Below are 17,954 nucleotides of genomic sequence, written 5' to 3'. Positions count from 1 at the left end.
AAAGTCAAACAGTTATTAACGCAGGATAAGAATGGATAAGAATTCATTTAGGGGAATTCTTAAGGCAGAATTTTAAAGCTACAGCATGACCAGACCAGAAATTCGTCCTTTTGCAGTTCTGTTCCACCATTTTGACGAAGAGTAATGCATTAGATAATCTTTTTCTTTTTTTTAAGAATGGAAATGCTCCTCAACAAGGGAATGACTTTATAGACTTGAGTCAAAACATATCTTGTATGTAGCCTACTAGAAAAAATTAAGTTCAGCTTTACTGAATCTTCTTTCAGAAAGGTTTACTTACAGCTCCCACAGAAGTGACTGGAAAGAATGCTCACAAGCACCAATGTAAAGTTAGGCAATGGGAGTGCACTTGGGAGCATATTCAGAACTGCTGGGAAACTTGGACTTCCTTTGGTCCTGGTCTGTGTTCATTTTTAGTGTGAGATTCAAATTCGTGTAAGCAATCTGCTCTTGACACCCGGAAAAAATGTTTTGAGAATGTATGAGAGTCGCTAAATAATAGTGGCTAAAAACTAAAATAAAATTGGGTGCAAAAAATAAAATCAAGATTGGGTACAAAGATGTCTTTAAGATCTTTCAAAAATTGTTGCTCGTAGAAGGTAGCTGTTGAAAATGCCCCTTCTGCTATGGAAGTAAAAACCAAAAGGGATAATAATCAGTCAGATTGGAGGCACTAATGTTTTATCCTTCTCGTATATGGAAATGTGAAAATACCTGAGAGAATCATTTAAAGGACTGGAAGGACTATGAAAGAACTGTACCCATCCTGTGTTATATAAATAACAATAGGTGAAGTAAAATTGCTTGCACATAGCTTGGCAAATAAAGAAACTGAGGAAGATAAAAGCTAGGACTTTTTGCGGTCATTCTCTAGCAAGCAGTGAAGTACCATGCTCAACTTTCCACCTTTTGAAAGATTTTTAAACAGAAGCTTCTGGCTGGAAGGGTAAAAGGAAGAGAAATGTGGAAATCTTAAATAAAGTAACTGCAATATAAAATTCTCCTAATGCAAATAAAATCCCAAAAATTTGGTATATAAACCTGTGCTTCCAAATAGAGCACTTATATAATGCACATTCCAAAATGGATTTTTGGCAAAGGGAAGTTATTTCTTAGTTTGTTTTTATACTTTGCTCATTACTTAACTGCAGTCATGACCCGTAGTAGCTTCTCATCCCAACGTGCAGCTGTGTACCCATCATTGATTTCAGTGCGTTCTTTGCCACAATAAAAAAAATTAAAAAAAAAAAAAGGGAAAAAAAAAGATGGGAAGTGCTGCTGTCTTCATCTTCCAGACCCAGAGCTGAGCTTGTGAGAAAGATTTGTTCAGCACCACAGAGGAACTATGGAGCAGATTTAGTAACAAAGTGGAGGTGCTGCCTATCTGAAAATGCTTGTAACGGTTAGGCCCTCTTTTTCTAAGCAGTCATGGGATGCTGCCCAGTTATTATTTTGCTTTTATTCTCAACTTTTTCCAATCCTTTCCAAAATAAATCTAACACGATGAGCAGAAGAAAATCACAGAATTAGAGTCCAGGGGGAGAGCTCTGAGACTTTATAAAATGTGACTTAGATGCAGCTTCTTTCCTTTTAAATCAAGCTGTCTCAGAGGTCCAGAAATCACCTCTATGTCTCTAGACCAGGATAACATCATGAACTTAGCAGACAACAGAATTGGTGTAATACAGGGCATAAATGTGAAATCTGTACTGCTATTCAGCTAGGAAACATTCTACTTTACCTTGAAACTCGTGTAATGCATCCATTGCCTAATTATAAGATTACAGAGGCATGAATTACATAACGGCATCACCATCAGAAGGATCATCAAAGGCAGATAGCAGAAAAATTTAAACACAAGAGACCCAAGAATCCAGATATTGCTACAAATTTGGAACCTTATGAGTAAATAGTAAATTCATTAAAACAGGGATCTAATGAAATCGTATAGTAAGGGTCTGGCTTTGATGAGGGTTGATGTATACACACGAAGCAAATCTGTTAAGTAAAGACTAGTCTAATTACATAGACTCACAATGCAAACCCATTTAACATTGATGTTTATCTTTTCAGTTTTATATATTTTAGGCCCAGAAACCTTTGAGTGCTTAATCTGTTTTCCAGTTATATCTATTTACAAAATAATAATAATTATAATTCTAAGTTAATATCCTCGGTGAATATCAGGAAATAAGGATGGGTGATCAAAACGTGTTCAGTACTGCTAACACGTTGAATCAATTTGTCATTGTCATTCTCCGAAGCAAATCTGTAGGTTGCAGGGCAGATATGGTTTAGTTTATTGACTCTTGGTGCATTTCTGTATTGCACATTGGGCAGCTGGACAGGAGCAGAAGGCATAACCACTGCCACCTGGTTATTTAGGCAGGGGTCTACGCGGTCGTGAACATGCCATGGGTCGTATGAGCTGATACAAGTCTTAACTGCTAAATTCACAAATAGCGTGAATCCAAAAGTAGCATTGTCTGAAGTTGGTGTATTTGAAGGACTCAAGCTATTTGTAGATGAGTTCGTTTTTGCTTGAGTCTACTTTAAAAGAAATAAAATAAAATTAGTGGCATGTGTGAGTTACTGAGTTACTGTCATAGAAATTAAAAAAAAATATGCAAAAAGGCAAGTACTGTGGTAATTTCTTTGGTTTTGCAGACATGAGCAGAACCTTGCCCAATACGTACAGGTGTTCTTGCACAAAGTGTATGGAGACAGGGTTACTGGTTCCCTGCTTTAGCATCCATCATTTACACAGTGGTCAAAGGCTTCTCAAAATGTACAGCTTCATCCAGAATAATAGGGTACAGATTAGTTCCATATCAGCTATAATATCCATATTAGGACTGATAAGGAACTATAATGTTCTTCCATGCCGCTGTGTTGAGATAATGACGGCACTTTCTGGATCGCTGGTAGAGTTCATATCCTGTCTCTTATGGTATATCTTTTCTTTGCCTTCTCTACTTTTATTTTGAACTGGCGGTGACAAAAGAGCCCTTCTGCTGATCCTGGCACCTGACCCATCCACTCAGTTGCATACATTTTTTTGTTATGGATGATGGTGCTTGAATATGTCAGCAAAGAAAAGATTCTCCTTACGCCGTGATTCCAAGAATTTGTTCAGGACCAACCGAAGTTTGACTTAGAGTGCGTGCCTATATTTAAGGTTTAGACTGCATGCCAAGTTTGGACTTGTGCTTATAGCATAGTGTTAAAAATAAGCAAAACAAATCCAGAAATGCTAGAAATAAATGTTGTGTTGTCCTTTCTCACCTAAGTGGTACGCTTTTTATGAAACTTAACGGCAGATTGAAAATGAAGAAGAAATCAATGGTTTCTATACAAGTCATTGGAAGGATGATTTTCCCTTTCCTTTAACAATCTTCTATACACACACATTTTCTCATACATTACCAAAGTTGTCTAGAGAAGAATTTCTGTATAATAATTCATCAGAATCCATTTTCAGTAGTGTTTTTTCTTTCTTTTAGCTGTATTTAAAAGGTAATTTTTGTGGAGAATGAATGGCAATGTGGATGGGTTTTTTTTAATGTTGTATTCGAAGGTGAAAATTGGTGTGCTCTAAGAAAAAGAAAGGAAAGAACGTGTTTTATTATTTATCTCCAGCACCCTTATTTTCCATACATTTTTATGCACAGGAGTGATTTAGGCTATGCATAAATGCACTGTAAAAACTACAGTCATGGGAATTGTATTCAAACACATGAAAGTGTGGCTTGTTTTAACCTGAAGCAACATGAAATTGAATCGTGTGAGTATATGAATATATAGCAATTTTTTTGTGTATCAATTCGGGCAAAGTACTATGTTATATTTGAGGATGTTGGTATAATAACCCGTGACCGCTATCCTAAGGTTCTGTTCAACTCCCCCTTCCTTTCCCCATTAAAAGCAAAAACCCATAGATCTTAACTGATTAAACTCTACAGCCTGAAGAAATGGAAATGTCCTTTACTGGATTTTAAATGTGAGTGAAATATTATTTGCTAAAACATCATTAGACATACTCAGAGTCCCTTAACCTTGGGGCATATTTATTAAAGATATTGGCTAACTTATGTATGTATTTAGGAATAATTAGCACGTGAATATGCAAGATATAAGGTATGGAGTATTCTGCAAGGAAGCCAATATTTAACTAAATGCCAATTTCTTTATTAGTGAAGGGATGCATTCGATTACAGTTCATACTTTTAAAACACCTTGAAACAAAGAGAAACCAATTTTTCACCTCCAGAAGGATGTGGAAAATGCAATCAAGATGGTACTAGCTATTAGCTATTCTGTGGTTTGCTCTGAAACAGATTGTTCTTACTCTGAGTGTAATTTTGGATATTGAAATAAATATCTCAAAATGTAACCAAATGAGGACCAGGCGGAGCTAATGGAGATTACTTTTTTAAACAATATTTTGATGCAGATACACTTAAAAGTATACATTTTGGGAGGTCCTTAGTGAGAGTTCTGGTATTAGTGGGACAAAAAGTAGTTTGGTATTTTAAAATCATCATTTTGTTGACTATGTTGTATGTATGGAATACACTTGTCGGGTTGCTTTGGGTTGAAACCAACTTCAGAACTGCATTTAGGAGCCAGTTAAGCTCATTAGAACATTAATGAGGAAATGGAGAAGACGATGGCTCAGAATTCGAACAGGCTTTTCAATGTTACTGGCTTATAACAGTAATTTAACAGATCGTCTCTTGAAGAGAAAAACCATTCAAAAACAAAAATGTCATGGGTTTTGGAAAAACTATATTGCTTATGGCTGTGATTTGTCTTTGGGATCAAGAATCAGATATTTTAAAAATATTCTAGTTTATGTCATGAATAACTTCCTAGTACTGTCAGATTAGATGTGTATTTTCTGAGGTCACTCTGCAGAATAAATTTTTAGAAATGAACACAGCAATTTTCTTAGTTTAAATGACTTTCAAATTTCTGTTTGTAAGATTTATAAGTAGGGAATGAAACAAAATCATTTATTAAGTGATAGGGACACTGTGAGTTGAATTGAATTGAAATGAGATTGAAATTAGGTTTATTCTGTATGAAAAGAATGGCTTGTAACAAGGTCAATTGCGTTACTCAGTTTTACACCGAATCTGCATTGATGCAATTGAGGAGAAGGTGAGCTGTGGCATAAAGGGAGAAGTGGGCAGAAGGGAATATCAACTTGTTTTGTAGAAACTCTTCTAAGATTCAAGGAAGCTTGCTGTGGAGCAGACTTGAGCGCATTGTGTGAGCTGTGATAGTGATAGAGCTGAGAAAAGGGGTAACACATGGTTGAGGTGGTAGCTTCTTATGCTGCTTTAGTGTAAGTTTGAAGTGAGTTGATCTGCTAATGCACTTAGATTATTAAAGTGTTGGGGGAGAAAATAGCAATTAAGTTAATGTATAGCTACTATGAGAAACAAAGTACAGATGATAATGGAGTAACTTTTAAGACCACTTTGTTATAAAAATGTTCCCCACACTTTGTCTTAAATCTGTTCCCTATCAGTGTTTTCAACCAGTGAATGACAGATTAGATTAGGAACTTGTGGTTTAACCCTTGGAGTTTGGAAGAAGTGTTAATGACATGCGGGAGATGTGTAACAGGGGAGTTGGATAAGTTTTAGCCCAATACAGTTTCTCTGGAACAGAGGTGAGAGAGGATTAGAGAAGGCAACAAAAGTGTAAAAGAAGCCGTGATGGCCTCAATTAGCAGCATGACCTTCAGGAATGAGTAGTTGTTGTGCCAGTCGAAGAAAGCGAAGAACTTTCCATCACGCTGGTGGTGAAATTTTAAAGCAATGTTATTTTCTGCCATGAGAAAATCTTTCATTTTAAGGTAAATGTGGAGAGCATCGACTGTACTGGTGGTTCTTCAATAACAAGTAGTAGTAATAGCGAATGCAGGCATAGGCATTTTCATTCTCGTGTGCTGACACACAAGATGTATTCCTTGGGGACCTTCTCTGAATACAATTGAATTGAAGTATTAAATCAGTTCTAACAAACTTGTTCTGAAAAATCTCATTAGAGAAAACCTTTTACAGGTGAGAAAAAGAATCCAGAATCTTGGTTTGGATGTGATTTATTCCTGTCTTTGTGCTGAACAAGGCATCCCAAATGTTGTGTTAGATGCCATTTTGGAAAAGGTTTACCTTTTTTACCGCATAAGTATAATTTATCTTTGGCCCTTGTGCAAGCTTTTTGCTAGACTCACTGCTTGTCAACATCGAAGTGAACAAGAATTTGTCAAGGACTCATAATCCTTCAAGAACGAGTAGCTGGTGGATAACCAGGTGATCCCAGAACAGGAGAGATGGGAACCGTATGTGAAGTTTCACTGTCGCTAAAGATGGGAGGAGGGGGAATTACTGAAGGAAAATATTTCAAGACAGTGCAAGTTTACCCTTCCTAATACACACGTTTTATTGCTCCTGTAGATTTTAGTATAAAAGCCTGTAGTCTTTTTATGCAGTACTACAGGGCAAACCTAGAATAACTAGCAGCGTTTTCGAAGTGATGGTTGTGAGCCAACATTCGACACAGTTTTGCTGAGTGATTTATGCTGCTCCTAGATGGGGAAGCGCTTTACCAAGAAAATAAAAATGGCAGGAGAATTATGTCATCGGCACTATCATTGACTAAAATTAATTGATGATGCAGTGCCTTCATTATGATGAAAGGGCTGGGTAAGGATACAGTTCATCAGAAAAAACAGTGACCAATTTGTAGCTTTGCTTTATTTTCGTGTGTTTATACCTTAGAAACTGATGGATTCTAAAAAGCACGGAAGCATGTGGTTTGGGAATACAGCCCTTGTTAATTGATTAACATGTAAAAATTTTATATTGGACTTCCTATAGGCTAATAAAGGTATCAGGAAATTTGTTTTCTAGGAAATTCTTTGATGTTTCAGTCTCTTTTCTTATTATTTCTCATTGATTGTAATTTTAATGCTTGTTTGCTTCTTTTCTGAGTGCAGACCTGCAGCCGGTGTTCAAAGGTATGTGTCAGTTTGTCCAGCAGAAGTACAAGTAACTTTGCCATGTTTAGAAGATTTTAAGTAGCTCTTAGTCAATGGTGCAAAACGGATCCTTCAGAAAAGAGGCACTAAGTTGAACAGTAGTAAGCTGTATCTTGTGAACAGTAGTAACTCCTTGTTTTGCGGAAAAATAGTATAATGGTATAGCGGTTGAATGGGGCAAAAAGACAGAAATTGGTTATGACAGTTGGCGGCAGCATTCATTTGTGCTTTTCTAAACCCTAGTGGGGGAGTAGTTTGTTGACCTTTAAGTAAACCTGGACTGTATTGTGATGCAAACTTCGAGGAAGCACAGAAGGCTTGCTGTGTACTAAACCATTGAAAATTATGCAGTTCAAATAAAATGGCTACTTTGGTTATCTTGAGTAGGTACAGAAAATGGCAATCAAAAGATTATGTGGAAGGACATGGATGCATTGTTGGGTGCTTTTTGAGGAACAGTACTGCTTATTTTCTTAAAACAAAACAGCACTATAGAATATTACCACAGGATATCCTAATACATCTGATAATTCGTGGCACAGAGGGTGGGGGGTTTTGCCATTTGTTGTGGTTGTTGGCATAGTTTAAAAAAAAAAAAGAAAAGAAAAAAAAGTAGCAATTGTTTGCTACCAGCTGGAAAGATTTGTTTGTTTTAGTAATATTCCATCTTTCATAATCTGTGGTTTTGCCAGTCCCCCAAATGTCCACGCTTTTATTAAATAGCCGTAGAACTTCTGTCACTTTTATTTCAGCAATTGCTTTTAAGTACTGACGATGAACACATAACTGGCTTCTGTGGTGAAAATGCGGTTCCTAGATTATAGATGTTACTTTAAAAGAACTAGCATGTTTTATATTGACAAACATTAATAACTTTGTGAACTAACATCCCCTGGAGTTCCAGGGATGTTTCAAAACGTAAAGTGTTTGTTTGATTTACAAGTTAAGAAGTTTCTTCTTGTTTGTGAATGTATTTACCCCCTTGCATTGATCCTTCCCATATTATTGTTTGAGTTTTGTGTCTACGTTTCCCAAATTAGGTGGTTTCATTTTTAAAAAATGTTTTCCATTTAACAATTCAAGCTCAAGAATGAATAGTATTTCTAGTGTCCTCATAAAAATAATTACAGTTTAAATTTTGTTATAAATGTTTTCCTGATAGGTTCCAGCCTGGCACTGCAGATTTCCAAGTGTGATCCTCTTGAGCTGAAATTTTTCATAGTTAGTTGCAATGTAATTACTCTTTGATGTTGCAATATAAAAATAATTAGAATTCTTTTTTTTTTTTTTACTTGAGTTTTAAGTGTAGACAGTATTTTTTTCCCTGTTTAAAATACTTCGGGTGCCTTTCTGCAAAGATAAGCCAACACTAGTAGAATCTTAGAAAAGAAATTTTTCAAAAGCCAAGGAAGATGGCCAGGGAAGGGAAATACTATTTTTGTCATAACTGAATGCTTGCATGAATTTTTAACATCATGCAGAGCAGTGTTTTCAAGTGCTGTTTTGTGGAATAGGACATCTTATATACTTCCTAAATGAAATCTTCAGTTACAGAGTTTCCAGCTTTGGCATACAAAGTGTTTATCTCATATTAGCCTTTTCCTTCTCTTCTGTCATCTTCTCCTTGTTCCCGGAGGAAATAAGGGAAGGAATGGGATTCTCATCCAATGGACTTGTCTGTGCCACTCCTGTTCTCTCTAATGAAAGATGGCAAACCTAGAAGTCATTGCCTAAGTGTAATATCCCGTGAAATGAAAGTTGCCCTGTGGAGGGGCACACATTTTTTGCTTAAACTCTTCTGTAAAACTTTAATTTTTGCATTTCCCCATTTTTGTGTGTGTGTGCTCAAACTCATAACGCTAACCTTGTATTCTGGTAAGATTATTTTTCATTTTCTAATCATTTTATTCTTCCTTTTTTCCCCTCCAGTATTAAAATCTAATTTTTGTGTGTGAAGCTGGTGTGTAAAGTGTGATTAAGTTAAATGGATTTATCCCTTTTAATAATGTAAAACTTAGTTTCAGGCAAACCAAGTCATCAGCATAGTTTTTAAAAAATGCTGTGAACCTTGGTATCTATTTTTTTTAAAGCTCCTATGTACTGTAATATAACCTACTCTAAGTAATTATCATATATTATCGTGGTTGCCATTAGTGACTGCTGTAATTAAGGTTGCAAATCAGTTTCCATTATAATCCCTTGTTTTCACACAATCATAACTTGTCAAAACACTAACCTTTGGGACTAAAGTTTTCCATCGTTGTTCTGCTTAGAGATAAATTTGGGGGGAAGGAGGAGGAAAAGGAATTTGAACTATCCTTATAGCAAATCCTTGTCTGGTCATTTTGCATTATAGGATCAAACTGCATAGCAAGGAGGTAGACAGTTATTTCCAAGGACTAGAAAAAACTAGAAGAAAAGTTAAACGAGAAGGAGTACGGTAGTGCCTTGAATTTTGGTTCCACTTCTAATTTTGACTAGCGCCACTGCTATTTCGTTTTGCAGCATCTCTGCGTAATGTCACATACAGTATTAGTCTTACTTTATTAGCATCTACATCCCACAACAAAACTACACCATGTCCATTTTGCTGATAATCAGACAGTAATCAGATTAAATAGGTATAGAAGAGATACGTTGGTCAGTTGTGGATTCACGATTCCAGTTGTGAATCCCAGTCCTGAATCTCATTCTGTTTTCTGGGGGGAAAAGCTTCCCTAAAAGTGAAGTGGGGAGGCAACATAAGAAAACATTTACTGTGATATTTTCCCGGTAGTAGCTCCTAAGTGTCACCAAGTACTGCACTGCTCTTTCCTGGGTAGAAAACAGCACATTCCTGGATCATTACCGATAACTCTGCATGTAAGCTTTTTAAGGTGACCACTATGCAAAGCTTGTGTAAGAGTTCCCATTTATAGTATTTTTGGTATGACTTGACAATTTATTTTATCATATAAAGAAATCACATTCTAAGATGTAATATAAGGGAGTGCTTGGGCAGGCAGGGTTGAAGGATAAGCTTTCAACCCTAACATTCATTTCCTGTGCTTGTTTTATCATCCCTAACGTTACATTAGCACCATTTCTTTGCATAGAATTCATTTTAAGAAATGGTGATTGGTTCTTCCCCTCAGCCCTCTGGGAGAGTGTTTTAATTAGTTTCATGAGATATATGATAATAAACCGAAATACAGTTACTGAAGAAAAATTAGAATTTTTGTTACGTTCAGAATTTGCTCCACCACTAATCTGTCTGCAAACTGCTGCTACTGGAACCATCTTTCTTTATATGTTGTGAAATACTACAAAAGGTACGGTTTACAGATAAATCATAACAGAAAAAAGCACAAGGCTTCCAAAAAAATCGATTTTTGGGAGACCTCATTGTCAGCAGAGGGTCCTGTGAGTCAGTGAGGTGTCTTGCAGATGGAAAGGTTTCTACATCTAGATTCTTTTGACCAATTGAGGTTTTTGATCTGAAAATGTTACAACTCTCCTATGCCCTGTGATTTGTCTGGCAAGATGAGTTATTTACAAATGCAATTGCTCTTCTGACAACTGAGTTTTGAGTGTGTAAGCGCAGAGGTCCTGATATGTAACCCACAAGGGCTGCTGGTAGTCCTTTTATTGGTTTCAGTGGGCTTTCATTCAGATATTTGGACTTTGAAGCATCCCGGGTGGATTAGGTAAAAAAAAAAAAAAGAAAAAAAGAAAGGCTTTTTAAAAATTATTATAATTTAAAGATTCAGGATGCTGTGTGTCTGAAATAATTTGACAGTGTTTCAAAGGCTTGTGAATTTAAATAAGTTTCTGATCTTTGTGTCTTTTCTTTTATTCCTCCAGTGGCAGATGAAAGCAAAGTTGGTTTGTTGGCCGGACACAAGTCGGGTAAGCTGTTCCCCTATTTTGGAGGAAAAGTCAGCAACTTGAAAGTAATATGGGCAGTAAATGAAATCAGCTTACAGAACCTGTGGTGACGAAAAGAGCTGCAAATTAAGGCATTACTTTGTATGCATTGACTCCAAGTTGTACAATGATGAATTAGGGATTGTTCTCTGCCAGGCAGTGCAGGTAGCGGAGTTATTTGCAGAAAGAGCTGTAACAATTTTTTCAGTGCAGGTGTTGTAAGCTGAAGAAGATGCTCTTTCAAATAAGCGCAAGTACAACGTGTCTTGTGCAGTGTGGAGACTTAAACTATATGTATTTTGAAAGATATAAACATTTCCTGCTTTTTCTCGTTGCTATGAGTCCACTTCCATTACCAGGAATATTGAAGATAACACTAAAAAAATTCTCCAGATTAAAAAAAAAAAAAAGAATGCCAAAGCTTGTCCTTCCATTGTGCTTGTGCAGTAGAAATAATTTATTTTTTCTTAAGACTTTTCAGGCCGTAGTAGGAAAAGGAATCGGTCCATAGTGCTGTCATTACTGTACCTACTTATTTAATACATAAGAAACCTTAAACTTCTAGGGAACTCAAGTTATTCAGCAATCTCTTCTGATGTCAGAAAACCCTGAAGTTTCAGGCTGCCCCTTCGTAGCGTGACTGCACGTTGCCTTTTTCCACTCCTTTGATAGAACTAAAAAGCTGAGTTCATGTAAAGGAAGGTCAACTATGAGATTCCTGATTGTTTATGGTGTTCCTTCTCTGTGCAACGGGGTGTCCTTCTTTAATTCTTTATTTCTCTGGTGTGGATTTTCCTTATCTGAAGACCTTCTCCTGAACTTAGTAGATAAATTCTTTTTAAATTTTTCTGGCATCTTTCCTAAGTCTGTGAACTTCTTGGATTCTCTTTCTGAATCAAGGGGTAGTTCATATGTCTTGTAACATTATCATTCCTGGGGAAGAAAAATTCTTTTAACTTCTTGTTTTGGGAATGTGAAAGTTTCAGAGAAATGATCTTGTCAACTTGAAGAAGCTATGGGTGTTGCCCTTGAGTTTTTTTCCTGTGCAGAAAAATTACTACAAACATTGCAACATCATGCAGTTTTCCAAAGATCAGTGGAATTCACTGTTATCAAAGAATATTGGAGGGAAACTTGGTGAGATCATAACTCTTTGGCAATCTGTTGTTATAGGTACATTAAGCTTTATAATATCACTTTTAGCGGCATTTGATCTTTCTTCTGCACACTTCTCCATATTCTTGAAAAACATGGCTTTGAAAATTTTTCTATTTGAAGACACCTACGAATTTTATATGAAAATGTGGACCCATGCTTATTGAACTTTGGCTTGTTTGCTGTACTTGTCCTTCATAGACCTTTTACATGTACCTAAGAGCTTTTTTCCTAGACTAAAATCAGTGGTCAACAGATCACCTAAGGATTAGACGTGAAAAATCCTGCAGGTTGTTTCTTTTTTTTCCCCTTCAGAATAAAAGGAAGTAGCTGACTTCTGAGAAGGTTGGAGTGTAAATGATCTTTCTTGGTTCTTGGTCCACTTTAAATACTGTTCAATTACTATTGCAAAATATTTCTCCCCTCTCTCTGTTCCATTTCCTAACCCTTCATAAAGAGAAATCAAGCAGCAGTTTCAGTTTTCTCATCGTTCCATTCAAATATTTATTTTAAAGGTTTGTTCAAGAACACAGTGTTCTTTTTCTCTGGTCTCTTTTTACTGTATGCTTTTTGGGATTATATGTCATATACGCATCTTGCTGGCATTCAGTCACATCACAGAACTCTTGTTTTAACATCGTTCATTGTGCTGCCTTCCTTATAGGTACCTTTTTTAAGAACACGCTGAGGAAGACATTGCAACTTCTTGTGCTGGGAGCAAACGCTGTTATTTTCTCATTATAGATCTAAGAGTTTCCATCCTATTCAAGACTTCAGGAAATTAAACATATTTCTCTACAGAATTAATTATCACCTACTAACAATCAATGCAATTATCCCTTCTCTCCTTCAACATGACTTGTTCTATAAAATACACAGTTGAGTAATTCTCTCGAGGGAAATATCCTTTCTATTCCTTTTGGGGCAGTGGCTCTTCAGGCATTTAGTCTCAGATTTTGGTATAGCTACTTTATCCCTCACATATTACGTGTTACTGAGCAGGAGTTAGTAGCATGCATTCATTTCAAAAAGCTTTATCACAATTCTGCAGAAGACCAAGGCATTAGAAGGCTCTGTAGGTGTAGCCCCATCTTTCTGTCTTTTTATATATTGCACCCACAAACAGCAGTTCCTTTTTGCTCGTTTTTTTTTTTTTCCTTAAAAGGTAGATTTGATTTTTAGAAGCGTGTCTGGACATATCCTGAGCTTATAAGCATGCTCTATGGGAAGATGGCTGGAGAGTCGTTGGTGTGTTTCATCAGAATTCAGAAGTGCATCTGTGAATTGATTCCTGCAGTGCTTACAGGTGTTCTTAGTGTTGCAAACGTTTTCCACGATACCATTGGCAAAAGCACGACTGTATTGATGCTACCTACTCAGCCCATTCTGGAAAAGACCATATTTCAGCACGTGTGTGTAAGGCATCTTCTCTGAATCCTCTAAGGAGGATTTTGTCCTCTGTAAGCTCTGCGTGTGCTCAGCAATGGCGCATCCGTATTACCTAAACTCACTTTCAGCAATGAGAATGAGAAGCAGGCAAGTGGAGCCTCTATTGTAAAGCAAAGAAGATCCCTGAAAAATTGCAAAGATGAAAAATCAGAAAACTTTAGCTCAGTTTTTCCATGAACTCTCAGACTTTTAGAAAAGCAATTCCAGGACAGCTAGGAGGATATCCTTCATAAGGAAGGGCAAGACTCTTGTACATCAAATATAACCTGATTTATATCAAATACTGAAAGAGAGTACTGAATTCTTCACAGCTATTTTTATTTTTTTTCTGAAATTCTTTTTTTGTGTTCTGATTTACTGCTTAGAACACTTTTAGTATGTATTGACTGTCTGCTGTGAGGTCTCTGCTGACACAGCTCTTTCAGATGATGCAGTGCTGGAGAAAAGCTGATGAGTCTGTCTTTATGAGCTCTGACATATTAATTAGCAAAATGGGCAAAAAAGCTTTCCTATTTTTATTTTAATGTCACTAGACCATGCTTTTGGCTGTGGTTATGTTTCAAGACAGTTTTGAGACAAGATGAGTTGAAGATCTTATTTTCTTGCTCGCTGCTATGTGAGGAACATGTGACTGGGCTATGGACTAGTAGTGGCAAGACTGAATAATACAGGGGTAGCTCTGTTACCAAGCTGAATTGGAATTAATGCTATATGGCAAGACATAGGCTTAGGTCCTGAGTAGGAAAAGGCCCGTTGGGATAGTTTGAAGGATGCTGCTGGTCAGGTTCTGCCCCTTTGTCGTGGCTTAGGCCAGACTGACCACTGACACCAGGACTTCCTTACTGTTAATTTTGCTGACAGTATGGTTACCAGGTTACTGTTTCAGCCTGTGGGTAGGATGAGTGTTCTGGAAAAGAAGGCTTGAAGAGGTAGGCATACAGCTAAATCCTGCAAGGTCAGGGCTTTGATGAGGTCTGAGTGCCGACATGTCTGGTAGACCTCCAGTCTCTATTGCTTCATGTATTGGCAAACTAGGAGTTTAAAAGGAGTAAACTTCGAGTTGTGCTTAAATTAGGATTCAGATTGGGACTGGAGATAGTTTGGAATAAGGTAGGTTAAAGATCTTGCTGTATCTCTTCATCCTTTAATGCCAGGATGTATTATGCATTAAATAAAGTTTACTGAGGTTTTGTATGGCTAGGATGAGGACTAAGATTATACTTTAGGACACAGGAGCGGTTGAAAAATTAGGCTTATTCGTAGATTTTATATGACCCACTGGAATAGGGTATGGAAGGTGCTACAGATTAAGCTTCACCGTTACCTTCAGGATAGGCTCTCTGGCCTATTGAGAAAGCCATGGTTGCATTGGTAGGTGAAGTAAGTCTATGAGATACTAAGGTTGCATCTATACAAGTGTAAGCTGAATGTCACCTTTGGCTTTAAAGTTCAAGTGGCACAGGACGATCCCCATCTCTGCTCTGAGCCTCTCTTGTAAGATGGCTACAGGTTGCCTCTGGAAGCTGTGCCTGGTGTATCCTAACTCCTGAGCCATTTCTAAGAAGCGTTTGTGAGAGCAGAAGAGCTATTGTAACACTTACAGTGTAGTTGATTACATGCTAGTATATTCAGGTGTGCCCAGCCACTGCTAAATTTGCAAATATAAACATAAACTATGATTTTAAGAACTCCAGCTTTGTCTTTTGCAGTGACAAAGCAGGGTCTGGTGCAGGGTCAAAATAAGGTCTGGTGCAGGCAGAATCCAGTGTGTTAAAGGTTGTTCCAGTAAAAGTGTGAGTAATGGCTAGGCTAAGCTTATTGCTGCAATTTGAGTTCAGACTTGGAAGGGCAGACAAAACTGGAGAGGTTTGTTGTTGTTTTTTTTTTTTAACTGGAGGAATTGTGCAAAGATTGAGCTATTGGAACACCCGTAAAATCCAGTGGTTTATGCGTGCTTATGTAGCACAAAAGGCTTTCTTTTAATCAAGGATTTTGTTGGGGGTTAATAGTGGGGTTAGGAAGGACTACAGAAAGCTTAGTGGATGCTGCTGGTCTTGTTTGAGAATGAGACTAGTGCCATTGTAGCAAGTTTGGCTTCTGTTTTGCTTTTGATTTGCAGGTAACACAATTATGTCGAAGAGGTGCTTAGGGAAGTGGTGTTCTCCTCTCCTCAAGTCAGATCTCATAATTTTATTAAACAAGCCTTCTCACTGCTGTAGATGTTATTAAAGCTGAGCTTTTCAAAGGGGGCATTGGGTTAGTACTGAGTTCAGAAGGATTTATATATAGTAACTAGATCCACAGTTGAAAAGACTCATGTAAATGGCTGAGCTGCCTGGCGTATGCAAGTGAAGTGCCTGTCCAAACAAGGACCTTGCCACTATCTAAGTGAAAGCATGTGGCATATAGAATCTGACACTTGTCTTTGCATTTGTGAGAGGAGAAAAAAGACTGATCTTAGTTCATCTTATTTCTCTTTGATAACAAGAGTGTAATACTTGGCTGTGTCAATCATTCTTATGAGCGTGAAGAGGAATTGCCTACTTTGCAGCCTGCAGTATACCTTAGCAATACCAATGTAGCCTAACCTAACCTCTATATCTTGGCGTCGGTACTAGGGGCAAGCAAACTATGGTGGCACTGGAAGCTGTGCAATGTGATTTTCCTTTAATTCAGCCAGTGGGGTGCTTGGTGCTGTTTCAGTTGGACTGACACAAAACGAAATGCAAGTATCTCTCTATGATGCTTCAGTACACTGTATTACCCATAACCCATGCCTCTTTAAGCTTTGAATCTTTAAGCTATGGGTTAAGTTTGATGCTCTATTAATGGGAATATTTTTGCAAGATTTTCATTCTTTACTGTTACCTTCACTTTGGGCTTCTCTCCTTGGATGATTATTTCCTAGTGGTGGTGATATTTTTAATAATATTGTTGTTGTTATTATTATCAACTTTGATTATGATTCTCCAAGCAAAGTGTACTTTTGACCATATAGTTCCAAATAAATTGTTGTCATCTGAGAGTCTGTATTGACTCATGCAGCCAAGAAACAAAAAATAAGATTAATTTTTCCTGCAGGTCACTTACGGAGTTAATGTTTTCTTCTATACTTACATTTGGTAAAGTCTAAAGTCAAAGACGTTATATTGACTCTATTATAGTGTTGGGGTTTATAAGGACTTCTAGTCCAAAAGTTAAAATGCTTAGCTTTCATTGAATCTCTGCCTACTGTTGGGGTTTTTTTTCTTATCTTCAAACACAGCTTGTCTAGTGACACTAGGATGATACATTAATTTACTTAATACTCTGTGCCAGTATGGCTTTACTACCCTTATTTAAGTGGACTTCATTTTTTAAGGTTGGTTTGTGTTTGGTTTTGGTTTGGTTTTAATATGTATAATGGTTTTCATGTTGTAGATTGTCCTAACCATCTACATTGGTTAGAGCTGTGAGTGATGGTGGCGGTTGTTTAACGCTGCCTGGCTGTAAAAGAACTAAAACTATGCTGTGACCCAGCCTATGGGACAGGACAGCATAATATTGAACTGCTGGGCCGCAGGATTTTTTCATGTCTTAATGGTCAAATTCTGTAGGAATAAATCCCAAGCCTCCAACTTTCATGAGCTGACTCTTAAGAATTAGCATTGAGAAAAATGCACTTTTAATTTTATCTAGTATTTAGAGTGCTAAATATGAAATATGAATGTTCAGTTAGAAAAACTTTCATTTGTCTGTTGGAACTTCATGTATTTTAACCTGTCAGAGCTAGGAAAGTGTATTGAAACAAGATGAACACAAAATTAGAACTCTTGTCAAGTTCTAATATTTTTTTTTTAGCTCAAACTGGACATTCCAGATATTGATTATTTTTAAGAGGCTATTAAAAATGGGACAGATATGGCAATCTCTCTCTTCCTTCCCTCTCCCCTCCTCCTCCCCCAGTTGTGTGTATTTCTGCATGAGAAGTTTGATTTTTCACTGGCTCAGGAAAAGGAAGGCTGGACACTTACCAGTTCCTGTCATTTGAAAAATTATTCTAAATTAACAGAACTTGTTGTATTGTTGAATTTGAGTGATAAGCAGTTTCTTGGTCAAAATTTCTTCTGAATGCCAGACTGGCAGTCTTTACAGTCCCCCTTGCCTGCCAGGCCTATGTGGCTGATAAACAGTGATAAACAGGATAACTAGTTAGGTGGTTCTCCTCTACGGAGGGAAACAAGCTCTCATTTTTACTCTGGGAAGAATCATTGTGTGCCCCCAGTAACTCACCAGCTGTAACTATTCCTTTGACAGCTTTCTTTTCGTATTTTTGAAGACATTATTAGCTGTGTGATGATGATTGTTGTGACCTCCTTTTTGTTAGGTCCTG

General features: G+C 37.1%; 1 protein-coding gene across 7 annotated transcripts in view; it reads left to right on the top strand.

Moving 5' to 3' along the window:
• PARD3B (par-3 family cell polarity regulator beta) overlaps positions 1-17,954 on the top strand; it is a 425,873-nt gene that overhangs the window by 240,849 nt on the left and 167,070 nt on the right. For 5 of the 7 annotated variants that reach the window (XM_074593647.1, XM_074593642.1, XM_074593648.1 and 2 more), the window contains one exon: positions 10,916-10,960. The exons of the other annotated variants lie outside the window; for them this stretch is intronic. In XM_074593647.1, coding sequence (XP_074449748.1) covers positions 10,916-10,960 — 45 coding nt within the window. The remainder of the gene's footprint in view (positions 1-10,915; positions 10,961-17,954) is intronic. 7 annotated transcript variants of the gene reach the window in all.

The sequence above is a fragment of the Larus michahellis genome, chromosome 7, assembly GCF_964199755.1.
Source record: "Larus michahellis chromosome 7, bLarMic1.1, whole genome shotgun sequence".
NCBI classification, from domain to species: domain Eukaryota; kingdom Metazoa; phylum Chordata; class Aves; order Charadriiformes; family Laridae; genus Larus; species Larus michahellis.
The sequence above is the reverse complement of the archived record's forward strand: the minus strand, read 5'-3'. Positions and strand labels throughout refer to the sequence as shown.